At 40.6% G+C, this 27120-nt stretch overlaps 1 protein-coding gene across 2 annotated transcripts in view; it reads left to right on the top strand.

Annotated features, from left to right (window-relative positions):
• ect2 (epithelial cell transforming 2) overlaps positions 1 to 27120 on the top strand; it is an 84490-nt gene that overhangs the window by 53501 nt on the left and 3869 nt on the right. Inside the window, exons 14-23 of one of the 2 annotated variants that reach the window (XM_041182977.1) lie at positions 1438 to 1548; positions 2216 to 2312; positions 2783 to 2864; positions 3834 to 3912; positions 4410 to 4529; positions 6685 to 6823; positions 12619 to 12773; positions 14373 to 14480; positions 17535 to 17678; positions 22756 to 22921. In XM_041182977.1, coding sequence (XP_041038911.1) covers positions 1438 to 1548; positions 2216 to 2312; positions 2783 to 2864; positions 3834 to 3912; positions 4410 to 4529; positions 6685 to 6823; positions 12619 to 12773; positions 14373 to 14480; positions 17535 to 17678; positions 22756 to 22921 — 1201 coding nt within the window. The remainder of the gene's footprint in view (positions 1 to 1437; positions 1549 to 2215; positions 2313 to 2782; positions 2865 to 3833; positions 3913 to 4409; positions 4530 to 6684; positions 6824 to 12618; positions 12774 to 14372; positions 14481 to 17534; positions 17679 to 22755; positions 22922 to 27120) is intronic. The other variant, XM_041182978.1, reaches the window with a different exon arrangement.

Below are 27120 nucleotides of genomic sequence, written 5' to 3'. Positions count from 1 at the left end.
GTGGTGAATCTATGGAATTCATTGCCATCAAAGGCTGTGGAGGCCAGGTCATTGAGTGTATTTAAGACAGAGCTAGATAGGTTCTTGATTGGTAAGGGGATCAAAGGTTATGGGGAGAAGCTGGGAGAATAGGGTTGAGGAACTTATCAGCCATGATTGAATGGCGGAGCAGACTCGCTGGGCTGAATGGCCTAATTTCTGCTCCTATGTCTTATGGTCTTCAGTCAGAGTGCCAAATGGATGATCTATCTTGGCCTTCTCTTTGGGTCACCACCATCACAGATGCCTGTCTTCGGTCAAATCAGTTCACTTGACAATATATCAAAATGGGGTGTGGGGAGCTCTCCCTTGGCTGGTGGTGTACCTGGCACAAGGTAGATGATTGTGGTTGTTGGAAGCCAATCATCTCAGCCACAGGATATCACTGCAGGAGTTCCTTAGGGTAGTGTCCTAGCTCGAACTATTCTTGGCTGCTTCAACAATGACCTTCCCTCCAACGTAAGGTCAGAAGTAGGTATGTTTGCTGATAATTGCACAGGTCAATATCATTCATCACTCCTCAGATAATGCAGCAATCTGTGCCTGCATGCAGCAGGACCTCGATCAAATTCAGGCTCCGGCTAAGTGGCAAGTAACAGGAGTGTGATTGGGGGAAAGAAAAATCTCCCCTTGCCTGAATAAGTACAGCTGCAACAGCACTTGGGAAGTTCAACACCATCTAGGGAGGAACGGACTGCTTGGTTGGCATTCCATCCACCATATTAAACATGCATTCTCCACTATTAGTGCACCATGTGTACCAACTCCAAAATTGGACTGCAGCAACTCTTCCAAGGGTTTTTCAACAGAACCTCCCAAACCTGTGACCTCTGTCACCTAGAAGAACAAAGGCAGCAAGTGCATGGGAACACCACCATCTGCAAGTTCCCTCCTACATCACCCAACATTCTGACTTGGAAAAATATTGCCATTCCTTCATTGATGCTCGGTCAAAATCTTGGAACTCCCTACTCAAATAGCACTCTTGGAGTGTACTTATACACATGAATTGCAGTGGTTCAAGCGGTGGCTCACCACTGGTATTCCAGGTAACCAATGCTGACCTTGTCAACGATGCCCCTCATCCCAAGTTGCTGCTGCTTAATTGTGTGCAAGGTAATATTCTTTAAGTCTTAAATTAAATGGTTTTTCGTGGAGATACATTTGGATAAACTGGTTTATGATAAACTCGATTAAATTCTGAAGGATTCATTGGCCCAAAAGTTTCTAAAGTTGTATCATCACTAAGGATCCTTTGGTATTTAATCACAAGATTTCATAATGGTCCTCAAGGCTATAGCCCTCATCTTCCCAGAAGAACACTTTTGCATCACAGAACATAAACTGCTATTTGTTTTGCATTGCAATGGATTGAAATTGACAACTTATTTTTTTCAGTCAAAGGACTTGGTGAAGACCTATCCACCATTTGTGAACTTCTTTGAAATGAGCAAAGAGACTATTGGGAAGTGTGAAAGACAAAAACCAAGATTTCATGCCTTTTTGAAGGTATGGGCTTTATTTGAAGCATTTGTACATCCTGATTTTCTAATTCTCTTTCTGAAGGGTACAAATGTTCTTACACGCACCTGAAACCATTAGTAGTGAATTCAATTAGGATTTGAATTGACTATTTTCATGTACATATCCATGCTTAAGGCTGCAATGAAAGTAATGTTGTATCTTTAAAAAAAAATCAATGTCAGAAGTTTCACCAGGCAAATCCCTTAAAATGGTTAAAATAAAAGCAAAATACTGCAGATGCTGGAAATATGAAATAAAAACAAAGTCCTGAAGAAGTCATATTGGACTCAATGTTAACTCTGTTCCTCTCTCCACAGAAATGCCAGACCTGCTGAGTTTTTCCAGCATTTGCTGTTTTTAATCTCCTTAAAATAATTGCTAGGTAACATGGCTGGAATGAAAGTTTTCATCTAACAAATCGGTTTTCCTTCCTCTGATACAGTCCCATCGGAAAACACCTACCATTGCCTTGCAGCTGTGTACAACACAGCTGAGAAGAATTTGGCACCACAACACACGTACCACTTCATGACCTTGATGAAGTTTTTAAATGAGACCCATATTTAGCTTTTAAAGTTTTAACTCTGGTTTGTCAATTAATTCCCAATGAATAAATTAAAAGTGCTATTCCCCTCTTTTTTTCTTTTGACAGATTAATCAAGCTAAACCTGAATGTGGTCGCCAGAGCCTGGCTGAGCTGCTTATTCGTCCTGTACAGCGGTTGCCAAGCGTTGCCTTGCTATTGAATGGTATTGAGAATGCTTGCTTGTTGCTTTGTTTGTTTGTTTTGTTTGTAGAACATTTAGGAATGCACATAAAATAACCTGTCACCAAAACTTTAAATTAATGCCAAATCTGTATCAAAATACAAGCATAATTAGACCAAAAAAGATCAAGTTTTTTCATTCAATCTTCTTGTACATTTGCTTTGAGAAATAATTATGCAATGTATAGATGTCATGGCACTGATTTTAAAATTGAAAGTTCATGCACACATCTTAGTTATTTTTTACACATGATCTCATGCCACTGAAAAGACTTGAAACCTTTGAACTTCAATTCTTAAATGTTAGATTTAGGAAAGACGAATGTGGATTGTCTCATTAAAGGTGAGACACTGACTTCTATGTCTGCCTGATGTTATTTGAAGGAAATGTTATTTTAAAATTCATAGTTATAAATGGCCAAGTGGTTTAACTCCAATTTATCTTTTGTTTAGACCTTAAGAAGCATACTGCAGATGACAATCCTGACAAAGCCAGTTTGGGCAATGCTATTGAGTTACTAAAAGAAGTCATGACGTAAGTTCTGATTTTTGGGTTTTTATACATGTTTTTGGAACTTAATGCATGGATAGCTAACTGATCAGGACATTTTCCAGAATTTTCAATTCTGTGTTGTTCAAATGGGTGTAATATGTACTTGAATTCTACAAAATGGGTGATTTATAAAAAGCTATTAAATTTTTTTAAACTCAAAATTCTTTACAACCAACTTGTGCCAACACACTGCCATCATCAGCAATGGGGTGCACAACTAGTTGATCTGTTTTGCTGACAATGGGAGGATTCTTTGCTCTTTATCTAGCACCATTTGATTCGCATCTATCCAAACCGGCAGATGTGGCCTTACTTTAATGCCTGATCCAAAAGGCAAATGACAGCATTTAAATTGTGGACACTTGAGGACGCTCACTCTGAAGACCATTTGATAACTTAAAGAAGGAATTGATAAAATGTTGAGGAGAGTTGATGTGCATCCTCAGCATTGCCTGTATGGAGAGTACATTACTGAAAGTGTGCTGTACATAGATGATGCTCATTAGTATCTAGAATACATGAAGTGCTTCTGATGAAAATCAAAAACTGGCCAATATTTTGGCATTTGATGAAACACTCTTATTTTGGAATTTGTGGTACTAATTGGGTCAAACCCTAAAACCAGTAAATTTAAAAATATTGAACAGCGATGGGTTCCATTTGAAAACTATTTCAAGGTGCTAAAAAAAACCCATTTCTGATTACTGCATGGAACATATGAAAAACCCTGCTTACTTTGTTCAGAATTATGAACAGACTGTAATATACCACACAGTTTTTATTCATCTTTCTCCACATTAAAGAAGTGGTTCAGCTTAAGTGAAAGAAATTTTCCACTTAGCCAGAAATGAACAATTCCCTTCTTTTCTGTAATTAATTGCAATTCCATGTTCATGCAAGCTTTTGGATCCCTGTTTTGTTTTATGTAAAGCTTTTTTCATTGTCTCTTAGGCATATCAATGAAGATAAAAGGAAAACTGAAGGTCAACGACAAATCTTTGATGTTGTCTATGAAGTAGATGGTTGTCCTGTAAGTGCATTAGCAGATAGCACATATCACTACAGGTGCATCTGGTTTTATTTTTGGGTTGGGGGAGGTGGGGGGTATCTACTGAGTATCTGGGCTATCATCAGTTATGCCTCTAATTTTATATAATTTCCATCAATTTTCCTCATCCCAGAAAAAAACTTAATAGTCTCTGAAGGATCTTATACAGTTGCAGTCCACCTGCGTAGATCCAGGGATCATGGACAAAGTTTACACTTGTAACTGCAATATGTTAGTGGGAAAAGTACATGTGTTTTCATGTATGTTAGTTAACTGTTTCAAAATTACCAACACCTGATGTCCCAGTTCACACAAATGGCTTGAGGTTTGTGCCTTTCTATTTCTCTAATTTTTCCCTTCCTGATGCTTGTGTGTGAAATGGTCACTTAATGCCTAACACCTTGAAATTATATATTTTTTAATGCAATGTTTTGGAGAATAGTTTTGTGCAGTATATCAAATTTCTTCCCTTTGTGTAGGCCAACTTGCTGTCATCTCATCGCAACCTTGTCCAGCGAGTAGAAACCATTGTACTGGATGATGACTTGTGTGACCGAGGTGAACAAGTCACTCTATTCTTATTCAATGACTGCCTAGAGGTAAGAGTACATTTGAGTTTTGAGAAAGCAGTTTAACTGTCCAAGCAGAATTCTACTTGTAACAATCATTGTGTGGCATAGATCCATATATGTAAATATACCTGCAAAATAAATTTCTGCATATCTGAAAGTCTTTGTCTTGAAAGGACAGTAGTCCATTTCAAAACCCAAAGGGTGACTCTAAACTTTACCAAAATTTATATACTTTTGACCTCCTTGGTAAAGTCCTGAATTTAATAAGCGTCATCAAGTTCATGCTGCAGAATATTTAGCTCTAGGTTCTTTGCAGTGATGATTACTGCGTTCTTCTGCAGTGTGAGCCATTTTGAAGGTTCAGAAGACTGCCCATAATGTTATAAATTTGTTTCAATTGTTTTGCACCTGAAAACATTTGCGCTTGACTTCCACAGTAGTCACTATGGAGGAGCTTGTGGGAGGGAAACCATAATAGTATAAAAAGGTTTATGTCCAGTTATTACTTCCTTTTGAGTTGTTGCCTTATTTTCAGAATTGCTTCTACATTTACTGCGGTCCCACAGAATAGTCAGGAATTAAATATCAACCAAATGTCTGAAAATATATAGACCATTTTGGATTTGATCCAGTCAAATTCCATTGGTTTAATTCCAAAATCTACAGCAGACAATGGGCACATTGAAAAATTGCGACCAAAGTGCATGTGTTAGGCTATAAGTTCAAGTTTCTGCTAAAATTTAACATGCATAATCACAGACTTTAAATCTTCAATGAACCACTGCAGTCGGACAGTGTCATAGGATGTAATGGTTTTCCTCCTTTCCTTTCCTGGTACAGTCTATGGATACAGCTGAAAATGGATTTATCACCAAAAAATAAGCATTTCTAATAAGGGTATCCAGACCTCCATCTATGAACGTTAAAATTATTAAAAATGGCTTTTAAAAAAAACTATATTGATACATTTAATAATGTACACAGTGGTGTACACTAGTCAATTTCTTAGTAAATAAAAAGGTACTCCCTCCAGTTCAACTGGCCTTTGTAGTAGTTGCAGAAGAGACGTTACAATCCCCGATCACCCAGTGACGATAGAGAGTCAGGCTTCCTTTAACTAGTTCTATTCAAGCATATGCAAGGGAGCGCAATCATTCCGAAGAATGAAGACCCAGCTCCCAGATTGATTACATTTCATTACTTTTGTACTTTTTCTTATCATAATACATTTGAATACATCCAATCAGTAACTGACACACCGGTCCCATGCTAACTCTATCCTATTGAGTACATAAACATGATTTTTGCTAACCAATTATTCTGAAGAAGGTATACGTAATTATATTATCCAATCAAAATTAAAACACATATGCAAAGATCTTGGCTCTCACCACTCAAGACTTTGTTTGTGTTTCATCAAAGCCCCCTCTTTGTCTATTGTATGTCTTCCCGTATCTAAACTAAAACCATCTGCCCCTTCCCTATGTGAGAGGGAGTACACCTAATCTAATTTATGCCTTTCTTGTGTCTCCAGTGTGACTCTCAAGGCTGTGCAATGTTCATCTGGTAATCTTTAATTCTTAATATGTTTGGCAGGCATGTCTGTGTGGAGATTTTAAGGGGTTTTCAGTAAATTCTTACTGTATTTTTTAGCATTTTTAATTTCCCCCTAACAGTAAATTAAACTTTTGTATACAAAATTAAAACATGCCAACTACTGCCTGCACACCTAAAGTGAACACAATTTGAAAAACTTTCTGAACCAGAGCAATCAGTGGAATCTTGCAATTTTGATCTAGGGCATCACCAGTTTGTGAATTGAATCTTGAATCGACATAGGATTATAGCAAACACGATTGTAAATAGTAACGGTCATAACTTGTGTTTGAAATTCTACATTTTTTTGTGCCACTACACTAAATTATTACTGGCTTGAATGAGCAGAAAATCTTTTCATTTTTATTGGATGTAAATTTTTGTGTCTAAGAGTTGGCATAGTTTGAACCAAAGAACTGATTTTTGTTTCAGTATGTCATGTTGAATATTTTGAGCATATAAACTTGAGCGTTTTAATGTTTAAATTTCAAAATGCTAATTATCTTTTGCAGCCATGAAACTTTACGTAAAACAATTGTTTCCTTTGTGTCCTTACACGTTTGGTATTGGCAAAATTTCTTTACAGATTGCAAGAAAGCGCCATAAAGTAATTAGCTCTTTCAAGAGTCCTCATGGTCAAACACGACCCCCTGCCTCTCTGAAACACATTGTGCTGATGCCCCTTTCCCAGATAAAGGGAGTATTGAATATTAAGGAGACTGAAGGTCAGTACAGACATTAGTATGGCTTAAATTTTTAAATGTATCTCTAAAGCATATTCTGTTTTTATTTCTCCCTTATCCTTTTTGCTCTGCATAATTCGATTTTTCCTTGTTGGTTAAGCCCACAATTGCTTTAAATTTTAGATGCAAGTGTTTAACAATCCTCAGTATCATTGTTTTGCCTAAGTATGCTTATTGGTCATTACATGTTTCCTGCTGCTGTTGTCATTGGTGGTTATTTGCCACAGTAAAGGGAACATTTATGCTTTTTCATGAATTTTTTAAAAAAAGATTGGCTGGTCTCGTGTTATAACACTAAACTTTGGAGTAGAAGATGGCTAGTTGAATTCCTGGACAATTTGGCGGCAGCTGGTTACAAATAACTTTTGGCCACAGAGGAAATCTATTGGGGCACAACAAAGTTAGATTGACTGTGATCTTTCTCAATGTTGAATGATCCATCAAGACTTGCTGTCTAGGTTCATAACATCGCAACTGTTCACTTGGACAACTGGCACTCATGGAAATACACCTCCGTAGGATTCAGCATCTGGAGAGCAGAATTTTTTTTTTTTTTGATGGAAATATGGGCAAAATAGCAACTTTCTTGCCATGCTGACCACCTCAGCTACTTGTAAATCAACTTCAATGATTGCTGTTCAAGATTTGCCTTTCAAATGCTATTCCCACCACCCCCCCGCCCCCCCGACATGGCCCTGGTATCTTCTAAAATGTCAGCCTAAGTAACTGATTCAGTCTTTATTGCATACCACTTTGAGGAGTAAATCACCACCCTTTTTACTGAGTGCTGATTTAATTCAATTCTGAATTGAATGTTTTAACTGAGTTACTATGCCTCATCGAGCTGACAAACCATTGAGCTGTTGATTATTGGAGAATTGTGTTTAGGAAATCTTTAGAAGAGCTGGTGCGTTCCTAAGGATGCAGAAAGCATAAAACTTCAAACTAGCTGGCATCTTTTTTTTTCCTGAACATTTGAAGCTCCCACCAAGGTAAATTTCTTATGTCACTGAAAGTGCCCTCTTTGCCCAAAATGCTATTACAACAGTGATTATCATAACTGGTAACTGGACCACTTCAGTTAAGTGTGCAATCTTAAATCACCAAGCAATTTATGGAAATGATGAAACACCAACTTGATTTCATTGGTAAAAGGATATGATTGTTATGGGGGGTTTGGTGGAAAGAAATAACTGACAGAAGGAGACTAATGAGGAAAAACAACCACTGATACAGAAGGAAATGTGTTGAAAGATGCAGGAATATTAAGAGTGGAAGAATAACATAGTTGCAAAAAGAATTTGAGATGAAGGAAGAAAGCCGAGAGGCGGTTACAGGAAAGGATGCTTTGTTTTATACCCATGAGCAGCCCTACAAGATAGGACAAGCGGTGGTGTAGTGGTATTTCGCTGGACTGGTAATCCAGAGACCCAGCAGGTTTATTGAATTCAATAAAAATCTGTAATTTAAATGTCTAATGCTGACCATGGAACCCATCTGGTTCACTAATGTTCTTTAGGGAAGGAAATCTGTCGTCCTCACCTGGTCTGGCTTACATGTGACTCCAGACCTGTTGTAATGTGGTTGGCTCTTAAATGCCCTCTGAAACGGCCTAGCAAGCCCCACTCAGTTTTAAAAAGTCAACAAAAAGGAATGAAACCGGACAGATCACCTGCAATCGACCTAGGCACTGGAAACGACAAAGGGAAACCCAGTCCTGTTGACCCTGCAAAGTCCTCATCACTAACGCATGGGGGCTTGTGCCAAAATTGGAAGAGGTGTCACAGACTAGTCAAGTAACAACCTGTCATAGTTATGCTTACAGAATCGTACCTTGCATGAATGAAACCACTGTCCTGTCCCACCGGCAGGACAGACCCAGCATAGGTGGTGGCACAGTGGTATATAGTCAGGAGCGAGTTACCCTGAGAGTCCTCAACAGTGACCTTGGCCCCCATGAAGTCTCGTGGGCAAGGAAACCTCCTGTTGATTACCACGCACTGCCCCCCTCTCCCCCCTTCAGCTGATGAATCTGTACTCCTCCATGCTGAATACCACTTGGAGGAAGCACTGGGGTTGCAAAGGTACAGAATGTACTCTGGATGGGGACTTCAATGTCCATCACCAAGAGTGGCTCAGTAGCACCACCACAGACCGAGCTGGCTGAGTCCTAAAGTACATAGCTGCTAGACTGGGTCTGTGCCAGGTGGTGAGGGAACCGATGAGGGAAAAACCGTAGTTGACCTCATCCTCATCAACCTGCCTGCTGCAAATGCAGCTTTCTATGACAGCGTCAATAGGAGTGACCACCACACAGTCCTTGTGGAGACAAAGTCCTGTCTTCACATTGAGGATGCCCTTCATCGTGTTGTTTGACACTGCCACTGTGCTAAATGGGATAGATTTTGAACAGATCAAGCTACTCAAGACTGGACATCCATGGGGTTCTGTCGGTCATCAGCAGCAGAATTGTACTCAACTGCAATGTGTAACCTCATGGCCCAGCATATCCTCCACTCTATCATTACCACAAAGCCAGGGGATCAACCCTAGTTCAATGTAGAATGGTATGCCAGGAGTAGCACCAGGCATACCTAAAAATGAGGTGTGAAGCTGCAACACAAGATTACTTGCATGCCAAGCAGCAAGCGAGAAACAGAGCTAAGCGATTCCACAACCAACAGATCAGATCTGAGCTCTGCAGTCCTGCTACATCCAGTCATGAATGGTGGTGGACAATGAAACAACTCTGGAGGAGGAGGCTCCACAAATATTCCCATCTTCAATGATACACATCAGTGCAAAAGATAAGGCTGAAGCATTTGCAACTATCTTCAGCCAGGAGTGCCGAGTGGATGATCCATCTCTGCCTCCTCCGGAGTTCCCCAGTATGACAGATGCCAGTCTTCAGCCAACTCGATTCACTCCACGTGATATCAAGAAATGGCTGAAGGCGCTGGATACTGCAAAGGCTATGGGCCCTGACAATATTATGGTAATAGTATTGAAGACATGTGCTCCAGAACTCGCCACACCCCTAGCCAAGCTGTTCCAGTACAGCTACAACACTGGCATCTACCCAGCAATGTGGAAAATTGCCCAGGTCCTGGACAGAAAAAGCAGGACAAATCCAATCCGGCCAATTACCACTCCATCAGTTTACTCTCAATCATTAGTCAAGTGATGGAAAGGGCCATAAACAGCGCTATCAACGACACTTGCTTTGCAATGACCTGCCCACTGCTCGTTTTGGGTTCTGCCAGACTTGGGTTCTGACCTCATTACAGCCTTGGTTCAAACATGGCCAAAAGAGCTGAACTCCTGAGGTGAGAATGATTACCCTTGACATCAAGGCAGCATTTGACCAGAGTTTATGCATCAAGGAGCTCTTGCAAAACTGGAGTCAATGGGAATTGGGGAGAAAACTCTCTGCTAGTTGGAGTCATAACTAGCACAAAGAAAGATGGTTGTGGTTGTTGGAGGTCAATCATCTCAGTTCTAGGACATGACTGCAGGAGTTCCTCGGGGTAGTGTCTTTAGGCCCAATCATCTTCAGCTGCGGCTTCACTGACCTTTCTATCATAAGGCCAGAAGTGTGGATGTTCGCTGATGATTGCAGTGTTCCGCACCATTTGCGACGACTCGTACTGAAGCTGTCCATGTCCAAATGTAGCAAGACCTGGATGATATCCAGGCTTGGGCTGACAAGTGGCAAGTGACATTTGTGCCACTCAAGTGCCAGACAATGATCATCCCTCAACAAGACAGAATCTAACTGAAGTGTTTTGTCACTTCTTAACAATTAAGAATACACACACAGCTACCTGCTTCTGAAACCCAACTTCCTGTTTGAAAAACAGAAGTTTCCTTTATTCCTTATTCTCCACCAGAGGGCAGTACATCCTACTGGCAGGTTTTATATAACAATTCTTTATAACTAATTTGTCCTTTTACAAAAAAAAGCATAAACATTAAAAACAAACATCACACTAACCAGCGCCCCCTGACATTCAATGGCATTACCATCACTGAGTCCCCCACTATCAACAGCCTGGGGATTACCATTGACCAGAAACTGAACTGGACAAGCCACATAAATACTGTGGCTACAAGAGCAGGTCAGAGGCTAGGAATGCTCCTGACTGCCCTGAGCCTGTCCACCATCTACAAGGCACAAGTCAGGAGTGTGATGAATACTCCTCACTTTCCTGGATGAGTGTAGCTCCCACAACACTTGAAGCTTGACACCATCCAGAGCAAAGCAGCCTGCTTGATTGGCACCCATCCACAAACATTCACTCCCTCCACCACTGATGAACAGTGGCAGCATTGTGCACCATCTACAAGATTAACTGCAGAAATTCACCAATGCTCCTTAAACAGCACCTTCCAAACCCATGACTGCCACAATCTAGAAGGGCAAAAGTGGCAGATACATGGGAACACCACCGCCATCCTGACTTGGATATATATTACTGTTCCTTCACTTTGCTGGGTCAAAATCCTGGAACTCCCTCCATAACGGCACAGTGGATGTACCCACACCACAAGGACTGCAGCGGTTCAAGAAGGCAGGTCACCACCACCTTCTCGAAGGCAATTGGAAATGGGCAATAAATGCTGGCCTAGCCAACAACGCCCACATCCTGTAAATGAATAAAAAACAAAATTGGCTTTGAGGCTTCAAGGAAGTTTTCTATCTACCCTTGTCAAACTATTGTGTAATTTTGCCCTCTGTTTAATAAATCGGCCCAATTAGAATACTATATCCAGTTTTGAATACTGTTGCTTTTCAAAAAGATGTTAAGGCTACAAAGAAGGTACAGAAGATACCACAGGTGAGCCCTCAGCAATCAGAACAACTGGGGCTTCACTGGATTGTAGAATGCCAAACATCATGATGGTGGTGTTCAAAATTGGGATCTTTAGGTAAATGGTAGGGGTAGGGTAAAGGACTATTTCCACAAGTTAGAGAGTAACTAGACAGCTTAATATCATCACAATGAATGAAAGGAGAATTTGGATAAACTTTCTTTCTAGGACCATAGATTACTCAATGAGAAATAGAATCTATAATGGTTTTTAAAAGAGAAGTTGATAAATAGTTGTGAAAGGAGCATTTGAAATGGGTGGGAAAAGGCATAAAAATTCAAATGAGAACTAAAGCCAGCATAATGGACTAAATAGCTTTCTGTCCAGTTAAGGTGTTGGATTTGATTCCCTGGTCTGTGCTAAGATAGATGACCTCAGTTGGGGTACTAAACTTGACCTTTAAAAACCCTTGAATAAGGCTGGGGAGGTTCAGTATTCTGTTTCTGCTTACAATCTGGTGACCCTGTTAAAAGTTTGGCATAGATATTGAGGCTTGTCTTCTGTTATGCCCTTAACTAAATAGTTTTGATACTCGTGAGGGTTTACAAATGAATGATGAATGATGAAGAACAGGTGGTGAAAAAATGGCATTTGTAGGCAGTTTCCCAATCTCGGACTTTTTTTTGTTTTTGACTCTACAATATTTAGTACAATTGCAAAATTCACATTTCAAACATATGAACATGCCCTTGGCTACATTATGTTTCTACAATTTTAAGAAGTAAAGCATTGCTTTTACCCTTGGTGGGAAATCAAATTGGATAGTGAACAAGTTAAATTTTCTACCTAATAATTGTGCTCAATTGCATAATTTTGTTAAACCAGTAGTTTAATTCATGAGTGTCTTTTAATACTATCTGTAGTTGTTGTGATATGCTAAACTAATTTACTGTTGTTTGTAATAGATTGCCGCAGTGCCTTTGCTCTGGTCGTACGACCTCCAACAGAACAATCAAACCTACTGTTCAGTTTCCAATTAATAGTGGAAGAGCCCAAGAAGGATTACTGGTTAAGGCTGCTTTGTCGACATGTGGCAAACACAATTTGCAAAGCAGATGCAGTAAGTTGAAAGGTTTTGATGGGCATCTCTGGCATGATCAGTCAGTAATTTATTCATGTGCAAGATGGCTGCCAACCACAATGCACAGAACAGTGCTGATATTTGGCTCCAGAGACTTTTCATGTCACTCTTTTCAATCAAAGAGGTGTTGCTGTGTTGGAGATCCATCCTCTAGTTTATTTAGCTGGCATCTGAAATGTCCTTCCAATGGCTCCACTCTACACTACTACCTCTGAACTTCACTTTGGTTGCTGTTTCTCTCTGACAGCATGTTTGTCCAACTATGGCTTCCTGACCCTTAGATTTCAACTTTAAACTTTTGTTTTTGTTGGTTTCATATGTTTCCTTTCTATTCTCTTTTTACGACTGTTACATTTCTTGCCTGATCTCTATGCCTATGGGAATCTAGAATTCCCTTTTGTGCTTGCACTCTAGCTGTTTCTCCAGTCCTAAGCCTATAATTTCTATCTTTTTGTTTTTCTGCCTATGTTTGGCCTTTGGTTTCCCTTCCCCTCACCTGGCCATGGGATCTCTTTTCATCTCCTCCCCTCCAAAGTACTTTACCCTCTTTCATCCCTACTCCCAACCTATCACTACTCCTCAATCTTCTTTCTACCCAATAAGCTTATTCGGGGGAAAATCTCACCAATCTAATTTCTGTTACCTACGACTCCCAGTCCCCTGCTCACCGTTTTTCTGATTCTGATCTGATCTCTCATATACTCCATCATTGATGTCTGTGTGGCAGCTACCTAGTTCCTCTGTTCTGGATTTCTCTGTTGCCCTGCCACTCCTTGTCCTGTTTTTCTTTTAAGACCCTCTGTGCAACTCATCTTTTAACTAAGCTTTTGATCACCCTTCCTAACATCCCCTTTAGGTCAGCATTGTTTCTCTTTGCATCTCTGAAGCATCTTCTGGCATTTTTCTGTTAACTGTACTTATAAATGTATAATAATTGGCTACGTTGACACAGGTTCTTGAGACGAATAATCATTGGTATTTATGCACACCTTGGAAGGCAGAAATTCTGAATAGTTAGCCTGTTCCTGACTCTTGAAGGCTTAATGAGAGGGGAAGGAAAAAAAAGTTATTATTTATTTAATCTGTTTGAGTCTATCCAATTATCATTTTAATTACAATAGTTTCAGATTTTGAAAGAATCTAGTTATATGCCCAAAGCTGGAACAAAATGGGAAAGATTGGGAAACAGTTGGGCTAAGGGAGTATTGGGTGTTAATTTCTACTTTTGATTTAACTCCTCTAACAGGTTTATTACTTGAGCCATGGATAAATTGGCATAGGGACAAACAGATTAGGAGGTCAACATGTGTCTAAAGGAGTGGTGTGAGAAAGAGTGGTTCCATTTTATGGGACACTGCTACATACACTGTCCAAGCTTATCAAGGTTCGAGGTTTTGGTGCAGTGATAAGCTTTTGCTTTACAGTGATGCTTGCTCCTCTTCCCCTATATCCTTCTTCCTTCGGCTGCCCCACAAAGTTTTTTTTGCACATCTGACCTGTGTATAACAATCACTCATTATGACCTACACCAACCTAATGGGCTTGTTTTTAAATTAAATGATTTTTTTTCTTTTCTAGGAAAATATTATTTTTAATACTGACCCAGAATTTCTAGAAGTCAACACAAAAGACATGGATAGCACATTAAGCAGAGCATCAAGAGCATTTAAAAAAACCTCAAAGAAGGTAACTTATTGGTTTCTTTAATCACTTCAGCTTTTAATCTCCATTTGTTTATTTTGCCTAGAATGAAGTTGAAGCCTGTTGCCCATAAGGTGTGTTGAGCTAAATTAGTGATATCAACAGTTACTTCCAGTTGATACTAATTTGGCCCAATTCAGATTTTCTTTCTTTTAAAAAAAAAGAAATAATTACTATATGGTATTCAAAATGTTAACAGTTGTACCTATATACCATTATGGCAGATTTTTGCTTTAAGTAGTATGTTCTTATATATTTTTCTTTACATTTACTTTTCACTGATTTATGTCTTCTGGTCTTACATGCTGAACTTTCTCTTCCATCTGCTTCCTACCCTCCATGCTCCGTTATAAAACGAGAGCAACTTGTTTTTGAACATACGTGTAGATGCGTTAACTAAAAACACACTGTGCATGTTGAATACTTATTAAGCTTTTGGAGAATCTCAGTTACTATTATACAGAATTATCTTGTCTGGTTAGAAAAGCCAAGTTCAGAAACATTTGAAGAATTATTATGTCACGTGGCAGATTTTATTGCTTAACCTATTTTATCAATCAAGTTTAATATCCATATAATCACTAGATAGCTGTTAACTGAATTACAGACACAACCAAAAAGTTTGTTGAAGATTAAGCAGTTATTTAATGTGGATTTTAATATAAGTCATTCAATTAGAGGTACTGCCTTGATATATTTATAGCCCTACAGCACCCATGCATATTAACGCATCAGCGCAAGCTTTAGTGATGCTTAGTTCCATACAGAATTGCATGTAAAGTTGTTAAAAATTCCAACTGTCCCCGAGTTTTCGTGGTCCATCCGATCTTACGGTTGGCGGATGGGTGAATCTGCCAAGCAGACTTTGTCCTTAGATGAGGTTTCATCAAAAATGCAGGATGAGGTTTTCCTTTATTAAATATATTTTTAAAAAATGTATGGACAGAATTGTCATCTTGTATATGTTCAGATGACTGTGATGCGTGGATATTTTTTTCTGGATTTTAAAATCTTTATTTAATCGTTTTGAAGCCTTCAGCTCCACTGAGGCAGCTCTCTGCCTTCAGGGTGCTTTCATTCGGCACTCACTTAGGTCTATGCCTGCCCTTCTCCAGCCCCCACCCCACAGCGCTGAGCATTTCGGCGTGCGCTTCACGCCGTTAATTGGCCAGCCAGCATGAAATCATGGTTGGGGGCCGATCATGGGTGGCGGTCCATTCCCCGCCGACCTAAAAATCTTGCCCTATCTTTTTGTCGGGCTGCTTTTGGCGTCCCAACTGAACCTATCTTATATAGCTCATGTCAAAAGCCCTGCACCCTTGCTCTATGCTCCACCCACTTCACTGCTTGTTTTGTCTGAACTGGACAATGCCACACCTCTATCTTGTTTATGATTGAGCTGACCTTTAAACCCTGTTCTTGTATATTGCCATGACAGTTTTTGTAAATGCCTGGACTACTCCTGAAATCTTCATTGATACTTTGATACTCAGGATTTGCAGCCTCCTAAGCTTCATTCTACACAAGTTCCAAATTTATTTAACTCCTGTTGCCAGAATCTCATCCCACCATCTTGCCTTAATATAGCAAACTGAAATTTCTTGTCACAGAGTCATTATGGCACAGAGACCCACAATTTGGCCTTTTGAGTCTATGTCAACTCTCTGTCAAGCAATCTATTCGGTCCCGTTCCCCTGATTTATCTCAGTAGCTCTGCAAGTTTGTTTCTGTCAAGTGTCTATTCAGGTTTCTTTTTGAAATCTTGATCATCTCTGTTCCCAGCACTCTCGTCGACAGAGTCCCAGGTCATTACCGCTTCCTGCATTTCAAAAGATTCCTCTATTTCCCCTGTTGCTCAAAAGCTTAAATCTGTGTCCCTTAGCCCTTGTACCATCAACTAATGGAAACGGTTTTTCTTTGTCCACCTTATCTAAGGCTGTCCTATATCTATCAAATCTTTCTTCAATCTTTTTTTGCCAAGGAGAACACCTTGTAGCTAAAATGTCTCATCCTGGAGCCATTCTGGTAAATCTCCTCTTCTCTGTACTCGAGGACCTTCGCATCCCTCCTGAAGTGTGGTGACCAGAACTGGACTTTAGTTGTGGCCTAACGAGCACTTTATAAAGGTTCAGCATAACTTCCCTGCTTTTGTGCTCAATACCTCTATTTATTGAAGCCCAAGGTCCCATTTGCTTTGCTAACCACTTTGTCAATATGTCTTGCCACCTTTGTGGATCTACACATGAACCTGCAGGTCCTTCTCTTTCTGTGCACTCTTCATTGTGCCATTTAAGTATATACTGCCTCTCCATATCTCTTCTGCCAAAATGCATCACCTGTCACTTTTTTCTGTTCATATACTTGCTGCTTTCAATCCTTAAGGCAGAACTTTTATCCAAGCTGACACTAATTCCACCCCCCCACCCCCCGTCCCGTGTTGCACTTTGTCAAACACTCATCAACCTCCTCTGTTACTTTAAAAAATTCAATTCAAGCATAATCTGCCTTTTACAGCTTTCTCTCCTTACTTAACTCAAAACTTCTGCAAGTGCCTGTAGATGTTTTTTCTTGATTATTGTTTTTAAAACTGTACCCACCACTGATGTTAAACTGTAGTTACCAGGAATTTCCTTGCATCCTTTCTTGAATACAAGTGTCACATTTTTCACTTTCCAGTCCCTGTCCCCTCCCCTGTATCTAGGGAAGATTGGAAGATTTATTGTCCTGATCTTAATATTGCTCCACCCTACCATTCCAACAGAACGTAAACACTTCAGTTCTCCAATTCTAACTTCCTATCCCTTGTTATTTTTCTGTTGCTTCCCTCACCCACTCCACTTTGGTACCTGAGCCTTCATCCTGTGTTCTATTCTCAAACTCAACAAAACTCTGTTCCTATCTCCTTAAAATCTATCTTTCCAGCCATACTTGGTCATTCTGTAATTCTATTACTGCTTGATGTTGATCCCTCCTACATAACAAAAAACTTCAGTGCATGTTATTATGTTAAAGGTGCAACATAATTATTTTTTTGTCCAGGTGACAAGAGCATTCTCATTTACTAAAACACCAAAGAGAGTCCTGCAACGAGCGCTGATGGCCCACAGTACTCCTGATACAAAGAGCCCAACGTGCAATGGAACTTACTTGGGTAGTCGATTAGCAAGTACTTCCTCGTTAGTGGTAAGTGCAAGTGCATATTCTCAGGTAAGCCTGAGTTTTGTTTTAAATTTTATTTTAAGTGTGTTGTATATTCATAAATGAAGTCTTGGCATATTCTCCCTCTACTGTTTAGCTTCTACATAGCAATGAGCAGGCAATTATCTAAACAAAAGTAAACCAATGGATTTATTTTCAGGTTGAACACATTTTTTTCCCTCTTAATCTGTAAGTTTTTTTATTCTAACTTTCATTTCAAAATGAAACAACCAAAATAGAAACCCATTAAAACCATCATTTTGGCTTAGCAATAGTATTCAAGTACAGTTGGCAATTTTGTTCTTTTACCTAAATAAAGGACCATTTTTGATACTTGTGTTGTAGTGTTCAGTACCATCTGTGACTCGTCATATACTGAACCAGTCCATGTCCATATACAGCAAGACCTGGACACGTTGATGCTTGCTTGTTAAGTGGCAAGGAGCATTCTCACCACACAAGTGCTAGGCAATGATCATCTCCAACATGAGAGAATCTAAACATCTCCCCTTGGCATTCAATAACATTACCAATGCTGAACCCCGAATGTCAACATGCTGGGGGTTACCATTGATCAGAAACTGATCTGGTCAAACCATATAATTACTGGCTACAAGAGCACTAACACACCTGTTTCCCCAGTCTGTTCACCATCTACAAGGCACAAGTCAGGAATGTGATGGAATACTCTCCAGTTGCATGGATGCTTGCAACTCGAAACAACACCTGAAGCCTGACACCATCCAGGGTAAAACAACCTGGTTGATTGGCATCCCATCCACCATTCACCTTAAACATTCATGTCCTCCACAACTGTGCACAGGAGCAGCAGTGTATACCATGTACAAGATGCTCTGCAGCAACTCACCAAGGCTCCTTCGACAGCACCTTCCAAACTCATGACCTCTATCACTTAGAAGGACAAGGGCAGTAGGCACGTGGGAACAGTACTCTCCAAGTCATGTATCATCCTGACTTGGAAATGTATTGCTGTTCCTTCACTGTCACTGAAAATCTTGGAACTCCTTTTCTAACAGTACTGTGGGTTCTGCATGCACTAGATGGACTGCAGCTGTTCATGAAGGTGTCTCATCACTACCTATTTGAGGACAATTGGGATAGGCAACAGATGCTGGCTTTGTCAGCGATGCCCACATAAAATTTTACTTAGGTGAAAACATGTTGCTTGTAGATAGTATTTGAGTTGGGAGAAAGCACTGATTGCATAAACTATTTGAGGCAATAAAATTGACTATTGCTCAAGCAACCTGTTTAAGTGTTTCATTTTATCCTGTTCCAATTAATTTGCTGGTGTGCTGAATATAGAAACATAGAAAATAGGAGCAGGAGTAGGTAATTTGGCCATTAGAGCCTGCTCTGCCATTCAGTATGATCATGGCTGATCCTCTATCTCAATGCCGTACTCCCACCCTCTCCCCATACCACTTGATGCCTTTAGAGTCCAGAAATCTATCTATTTCCTCCTCAAATATATTCAGTGACTTGGCCTCCACAGCCTTCTGTGTTTTGTGAAAGGGAAATGACGCTTAACCAACTTATTGGAGTTCTTTTGAGGAAGTAACGTGTGCTGTGGATAAAGGGGAACTGGTGGATGTACTGTACTTAATATTTCCAGAAGGCATTTGATAAAGTGCCACATCAAAGTTTATTGCAGAAAATAAAAGCTCATGGTGTAGGGGGTAACATATTGGCATGGATAGAAGATTGGCTGGCTAACAGGAAGCAGTAGAGGTCATGAGTTTGGAAGGTGCTGTCGAAGGAGCCTTGGTGAGTTGCTGCAGAGCATCTTGTACATGGTATACACTGCTGCTCCTGTGCACAGTTGTGGAGGACATGAATGTTTAAGGTGAATGGTGGATGGGATGCCAATCAACCAGGTTGTTTTACCCTGGATGGTGTCAGGCTTCAGGTGTTGTTTCGAGTTGCAAGCATCCATGCAACTGGAGAGGGGGGTCAGTGCTGGGATCTCAATTGTTTCCAATTTATACAAATGACTTAGATGGATGAGATTGTTGTCAAATTTGCTGATGACACAAAGATAGGTAGGAAAGTAAGTTGTGAAGAGGACATTAGGAGGCTACAAAAAGATATAGATAGGTTAAATGTGTGGGCAAAGATCTGGCAAATGGAGTATAATGTGGGAAAAAGTGAAATTGTCCATTTTAGGCAGGAAGAATAAAAGAGAAGCATATTATCTAAATGATGAGAGATTGCAGAGCTCTGAGGTGCAGAGAGGTGTGTGTCCTAATGCACGAAACACAAAAGGCTAGTATGCAGGTACAGCAAGTAATTAGGATAAGCTAAGAGAATGTTATTTTTTTTACTGAAAAGGGAATTGAGTATAAAAGTAGGGAGGTTATGCTTCAGTTATACAGGGCATTGGTGAGACCACATACTGGAGTACTGTGTACAGTATTGATCACCTTATTTAAGGAAGGATATAAATGCATTGGAAGCAGCTCTGAGAAGGTTTACAGGACTAATATCTGGAATGGGTGGGTTGTCTTACAAGCCTAGTCTGTTCCAATCTTTTCTTGTATCCGCTGGAGTTTAGAAGAGTAAGAGCTGACTTCATTGACACACAAAATCCTGAGAGGTCTTGACAGGGTGAATGTGGCGAGGATGTTTCCTCTTGTGGGAGAATCTAGAACTAGGGGTCACTTTAAAAATAAGGGATCACCCATTTAGAATTGATGAGGTGAAATTTTTTAACTTGGGTCCTGAGTCTTTGGAACGCTCTTCCTGAAGAGGTGGTGGAAGCAGAGCCTTTGAATATTTTTAAGGCAGAGGTGGGTAGATCCTTGGTAAGCAAGGGGATGATAGGTTATTGGGGGTTGGTGGGATGCAGGTTTCAAGTTAGTCAGATCAGCCATGGTCTTATTAAATGGCGGAGCAGGCTCGAGGGGCTGAATGGCCTACTCCTGCTCCTTGTTCATCTGTATGTTCTTGAGAATTCCCTAGGCTCACCACCCTCTGAGTGAAGAAATTTCTCGTCATCTGTCCTAAATGGTCTACCCAGTATCTTGAGACTGTGACCTCTTGTTCTAGAGGAAATATCATCCCTGCATCCAGTCTGCGCATCTCTAACAGAATTTTATATGTTTCAATGAGATCTCCTCTCATTTCTTAAAAGCTCCCAGTTGGCCCGATTTCTCCTCGCACAGCAATTCTGCCACCCCAGGAATCAGTCTGATGAACTTTGCTGCACTCCCTTTTATGTGGAAAGTGGTGATCTGAGTATCTGGTCTTAGCGTTAAATTGAGGACGTGTTGCTTGTATTCTCTTATGTATTGAAGATTGGGTAGTGATGTGATCAAGGTATTTAAAATCCTAAAAGGAGTCAATAAGTTAGATACAAAAAAATTCCTTTTGGGGAATCAAGAATGAGGGACCTAAAATTAAAGGTAGGCCAATTGAAAGGGAAATCGGGAAGAATATTTTTTTAGAAGATTAGTAGAAACCTGGAATTTTCTCAAAAGACGCTCTGCAAGATTGGACAATTGAAGCTTTCAAGATCACTAGATTTCTGTTGGTTAATGAGATCAGCCATGATCTAATTGAACAGGGCAGCAAGCTTGAGGGGAAGAATGTGCTTTTGTGCATTGACACTCAGTTATGTAATATTAAACATAGAATGTACATCAATGACTGTCTTCGATTCACTTAACCCTATTGTTCCAGCCTGTGGAATGTTCTTTTAATTTAAGAAGAACTCTGCAAATATTTATGTGCTTCCCTTTTTTTAAAATGCGATTATAGATTTGACTATTTCTGAAAAGTACATTGCATGTTTAGCCCTCTGCAATTTAAGAAAACATGTTCTCCTAAACTCCTTTTAATTCTTCTAATAAATTTATGCCCATAGTTTCTCTGACCAGTAGAATGGTTTTCACAATTTACCTTACCAAGACCATTAATCATTGTGACCACCTTTTATTTGTCTCTTCACCTTTTTCTGTTATCGGGAAAGGGTCTCTAGCCCCTTCCACTTCATCAATCCCAGAGCCATCGCCAGTAAATAAGTAAATCAAATATCGCCCCCACAATTCAATCTCCACAGGTAGTATTTCTTTGTCTTCTCCTCCCAACCCCTGTACACCTTTCAGCAACTTGGAACTGTCGTAGTTCCCCACCACCATTATAATTAATCGGGACTTAAAAGAAAAGCAAGATTAAAAATTAAATGCCTCATAGCCGCTCATAAAAATTTTCCAGAAAAACGATCAGGCTAAAATCCCTAAGTTTGGTCCTTGAGGCACTGCTTTAAGTCCCAGAGCACCATGCAATGACAATAGGATTTAACATTCAATTACTGCAAATTGGTGGCTCAGCCAAGCAACACTGAAGTTCCCTAGCTTGAACAGTACTGACAGTTTTATTTGTAAAGGAGAATGGCAATCTTCAAATCACAAAATTGTAAAAATTCAAAGTATTAATTGTGTATCTGTTTCAAAGCAATTTCTCAAGTACTCAGCAATTCTGATACTGGCGCTTAGAAGTAAACTCCCTTCTGGTTGCCTTTCACATTTTTCAGATCAGCGACTACTAGAACTTGACTATCTTCTGAAGGTCCTGATATGATTTTTCTTTTCCTAAGATTTTTCTTCAGTGGGTTCAATTTTTACATTTTGATTTTAAGCCTTATTGATTCTTGACCCATCACTTTTTTCTCCACTCAGTTGTTTTTTGTTCTCATTTTATAACTTTCAGCACTATTTAGTTGCTTACTTCAATCTATCAATTTCAAGTGTCTTGGCTTTATGGTTCTCCAGCTGGCATGTTGGCATTGCATTGTATTCAAGCTCTACAGTCATAGCTTCTGGTCATAGAAGTCATCACGATCCATCAGATGAATGTTGGTGTTGTCTACCCAATTCTACTATATTTAATACTTAAGGTATCAAGTACAGTATTTCATCTGGAGAAAGTGCTTACTTCCCACACTTGCTTTCTCCTTGAAAACCTATTTAGTTTTGTTCAATATTCAATTTCTTTCCAGCTTTACCTGCCTACCATAACTTAGTGGTCTTCCTATATCTAGATTTCTCGTTCTTCATCCACATTTGGTCTGAATGTCTCAGTGATGTCAGCAAACTGTGTAACTGTGCAGCGTTCTAACTCCCTGGACGGTGCACCTGTTGGCCTCAGACCTCGAAATATTCTGCGTTCACCCTCACCAAGTCAGCCTTCTACCCATCTTATCGACAGTGAGTCTTACTGTAGCTTCTTTAACTTCCAACGGTCACCCAATTTCCCCCCCCCCCAACTCTGGCATAATGTTGGTGGCATTCTTCTTGATGACCACATATGATGTCATTTGTAGAGCTGATGTTTGAAGTGAACTGAAAGCTGTATGAAGACCATCATTTTTTCCTTAGTGTTGTTTGGCTTTGCACTTAATGTCTTGGTGTGAGATTGTAAGTTTTGGCTCTAATACTAATTTCGGTAAGAGGAAATTTTCAGTGTTACTAACCTTTTCACTTAAGGTGTCAATTTTGGTGCTTATTAATTTGTGCTGGGAAAATCACATTCAAGTTTTTAATCTCATCATAAAACTGCAATTGATTCTTTTCAAATTGAGCTGACTTAAATGTTTTAGAACATTAAAATGGTACATGATACCCAATAGATCTTGAGCATAAACCCTTACTGAAACACTGCAGATTGCTAAAAGCAAAAGGTGTGATGTAAACTTCTGAGGTATGTATCACTCTGGATATTTTTAATGCTTTTGAATTCCTGTATTGTAATTTCTAAGATTATTTTCTTTATGTGCACCCTGGGTCAGGAAAGCTTACTTAAGGTACATTTTTCAATTATTTTATTTTGTGACTGGAATTGATTATTGTGCTTATTGTGCTCCATCCAAGCACAATATTTGACTTAGAGTGCTTCAAATTTTGTGTGTGCAAGGTATCTGCTCTTGTTCTGCCTTTTTCAGAATAACCTGACTCCCAGAAATCATATCCAATTTAATTGTTATAGATTTTAATTTGGTTTGTCTATGCCTAGTATAACATGGAATTCATTACATTTAATTTATATTAAACAAATCTGTGGAGCTTCTTTTAAAATTTGTAAATTAGCAGATTTTCTTAGTGTTTTTCTTCCCCAATAACTTTTTTCAAATACTGTTAATCTGAAATGTTCAATTAAGAGACTGAGATTTTTAAGAGGTTCTCAGGTTAGGTAGCTTCCACAGAAGTGGAGAAGACTGGCTACACAAAAAACTTGTCATTATTTTTATGTAGTAGCTGCAAAATTTTTTATTGCTATAGTAGAAAATCTTTATGTAAAATATTGTTGTTACTTTTGCTTATTCTATTAGTGTCTAACAAAACTATTTTGATAGTTAAAGCTCAAGTTAAAGTCTGGTTTAATGTTGTTCTGCCCCTTCTGTAAATTAGCAGGGATCATTGGAAGCCACATAATAAACCAGTAGCTAAAATAAAAACAGAAAATGCTAGAAAAACTCAGCAGATCTGGTAGCATCTGTGGAGCAAGAAACAGAGTTAACGTTTCAAGTCTGTATGACTCTTCAGAGTCCTTTGGGGTCATACAGAAGCCATAGGATTTGAAACATTGACTCTGTTTCTTTCCACATGCTGCCAGACCTGAGTTTTTCCAGCATTTTCTGTTTTTATTTCTTCTGCAGTATTTAGCTTTTACAGTAGCTAAAATATTTGGGGTTGGCTGGGGGTTTGGGGATGGGGGTGAGTGTGTGTGAGTGCTATGAATTTTATCAAAGCAGTTTGGGCTTGCCTAGCAGAGTAGTCTGGTAAAGAAGCCAAAAAACCCAATATTTCACCAAATAATGGTAAAGGAACTTGAAATATAACAAGTAGTCTACTAATTGTACCAAAAAAAAAACAAACCACAGGTGTAGTTGAGATTCTGGAGTTTTAGTAGATTTATTCTATTGCTGTAGTGCAGCAATCAACTATATGGTCATATGGTCAAAAAAGTTGAATATAAATTGGAGTATGTCATGCTCAAAGTATGCAATGCTCTAGCCAGACAGGTGAATACCTCTTCCAGTGAGATGCAAAGTAGTTGAAGATTCCTAGTGTCTGAAGACTGAGTGATGAGGAAAAATCAGAGGAACGTGGGCTTATCAGTTTCAGAGGTGCCCTTACAAGAATATAACAATTTGGCTTTGAGCAGATCATAATGCATTAAACTGAGCCAATTTTTAAGGACAAGATGATGTAGATTCAAATGAATATGTGGGAAATTTAGAATTGATTTTTCAGGAAATGATCACCATGTGGAATGGATCTCAACTAGTGGAGGGAAAAGCTATGAAAAATCGTGGAAGAAGCAGTTTGATGCTGTGAATGGGGGAATACTGAACGGTCTTTCTGAATGGATGAACTAAAATGGCCTTTTCGTCTACATGGGCTGAATTTTCTGGCTGGCGTGGGGCGGAGTGGATCCGCTCGGGATTGATGCCGCACCGCCATTTTACACAGGCAGGCCAATTAAGGCCCGCCCAGTGTACTTCACGACTCCAGTGCACAGCATGAGTGGGTGAGTGTGCTCAGGCCGCTGGGTCCAATGGCGGCCTGCATAAAAGAAGGCCCTGACAGTCTCTGAAAAGCTGCTCTCAAAGGCTGGGCGAAGGGCTATGCAGAAAGGCAATGAAGTTCATGCAAGGGCGGAGGGCCAGTGTGCCCCTCGCTTTTTTGGATGATTGCCTTGCTGCCCTCCTTGAGGAGGTGGCAGCACAGCAGGAGGAGGCTGCCCCTCCCACATGACAAAATCTGCCTGGGAGGAGGAGGTGAGTTCCTGTGATGTGGTGCAGCACACTTGGATCTAGTGTTGCAAGTGCTTCAATGACTTGTGCTCTGGCAGGATGAGTACCATGGTGGCAATGGTCATTTTAACCCAGCAGGTTGGCTTACGCCCTGCTGCCTGCCCCCCCCCCCCCCGCCCCCAAGCCTGAGTGTAGTGAGTGCATTGAATCATTGACGGCATATATCCTTTGCTGGGTGGGTCAAAAGATATTGCCCATGCTGAGGTCAGCCTGAGACCGTGATGAAGAGATGTGTTTTGCCTCCGCAGCATGTGTTACACCGAGTGCCACGTGACTGGTTTGGGGGCAACCTGGAGGAGCTGCACCTAGGCTCTGTGCTTGAACTGCAGGACATGTCCAAGTCAGGGTGATGACATGCTAGGAGGGGAGCTTCAAGGTGGCGTGGCAATGAACCATCTGCGCTGCATGAGCTTATGCTTTGTTGTTATGGAAGGATATACAGTTGGTGCCTAATGTGATGTAGGCAGCATGTGTCCAAGGGTGGGGTGGGGAACAGGCCTAGCATCTTTGTGTGAGGAGGCACTGGAGCCCTGATATGACCCACTCTGGTTGGGGTGGGCCATGTGTGAAGCGAGTTCATGTGCAATTTGCACTAATCAATGCTTGCCTCTCATTTTCAGGAGAAGAATGCCCATAACACGGCAGACCGTGCAAGGACTGGCGGTAGGCAGGCGCGGATCGTCATTCTTAGATGGTTCGAGCAGGAGGCCCTGGATTTGGTGAGGCTGGGGTGCCACGACCAGGCATTTAAGTCCAACAGTGAGGTCAGCCTTGTTCTCCCAACATCCATTGCAGTGCTGAATGTTAAATGATTTAAATTTGTAACATGGCTTGACCATTGCTTATAGAAGGATGAGCGCATAATAATCTGGAGGACAGGGATGCACTATGTCATAGCCTCCACGTTAACTGATCCACTGTCCTTGTTCTTCCTTTCAGCACCATCGGAACAGGGCCAGGAGGAGGAGCAGCAGAGGCTCCTTCTCACACCTGAGGGCCCTGAAGTCTCACCAGCGTCACATCATCTCTGTCAGGCAGGCACCAGCGCAGATACTAGCACCTTGGTGGGAATTAGAACATCGGCTGGTGTCCTAGGGCACAGTCGTGAGGGCACTTCATAGTCGCTGGAGAAGCTGGCAGAGACAGCATGTCCATGGCGCCAGCAGTTGGAGGAGTTCAGGGGACCAGGCACATGCTCAGATGGTGCCTGATGATGTGCCTCTGGAGTAGTCCGCGACACAGCAGGGGCAGGAAATGCGGCTGGGTGTACGGGAGCATCTAGGGGAGATACATGAGGCTATGCTTGGCTTGGTCTCCGTGGTGGAGGAGACTATGCGGTGGTGGAGGAGACTATGCAGACAAGCACCGAAGCAATGAGCCATGCGTCCTCCATGGAGAGAGTGGCTACTGTTGTGGAGAGGGGCTTCCAGGAGACCTGTCGGGGCTTCCTGGGAATGCGCTCTGACCAGCGAGCCCTCACATCGGCATTGACCTCAGCTGGTCATTGCCAGTGTGGAAGATGGTCTGGCATCAAATTTCCCAGCTCGGTGCCCATCCAACAACAGTGAGCAGGGAGTTCCGAAGTGACCT

Source organism: Carcharodon carcharias, chromosome 2 (assembly GCF_017639515.1).
Source record: "Carcharodon carcharias isolate sCarCar2 chromosome 2, sCarCar2.pri, whole genome shotgun sequence".
Taxonomy (NCBI): Eukaryota; Metazoa; Chordata; class Chondrichthyes; order Lamniformes; family Lamnidae; genus Carcharodon; species Carcharodon carcharias.
Note: the sequence above shows the minus strand (reverse complement) of the source record. Positions and strands in the feature narration are given on the sequence as shown.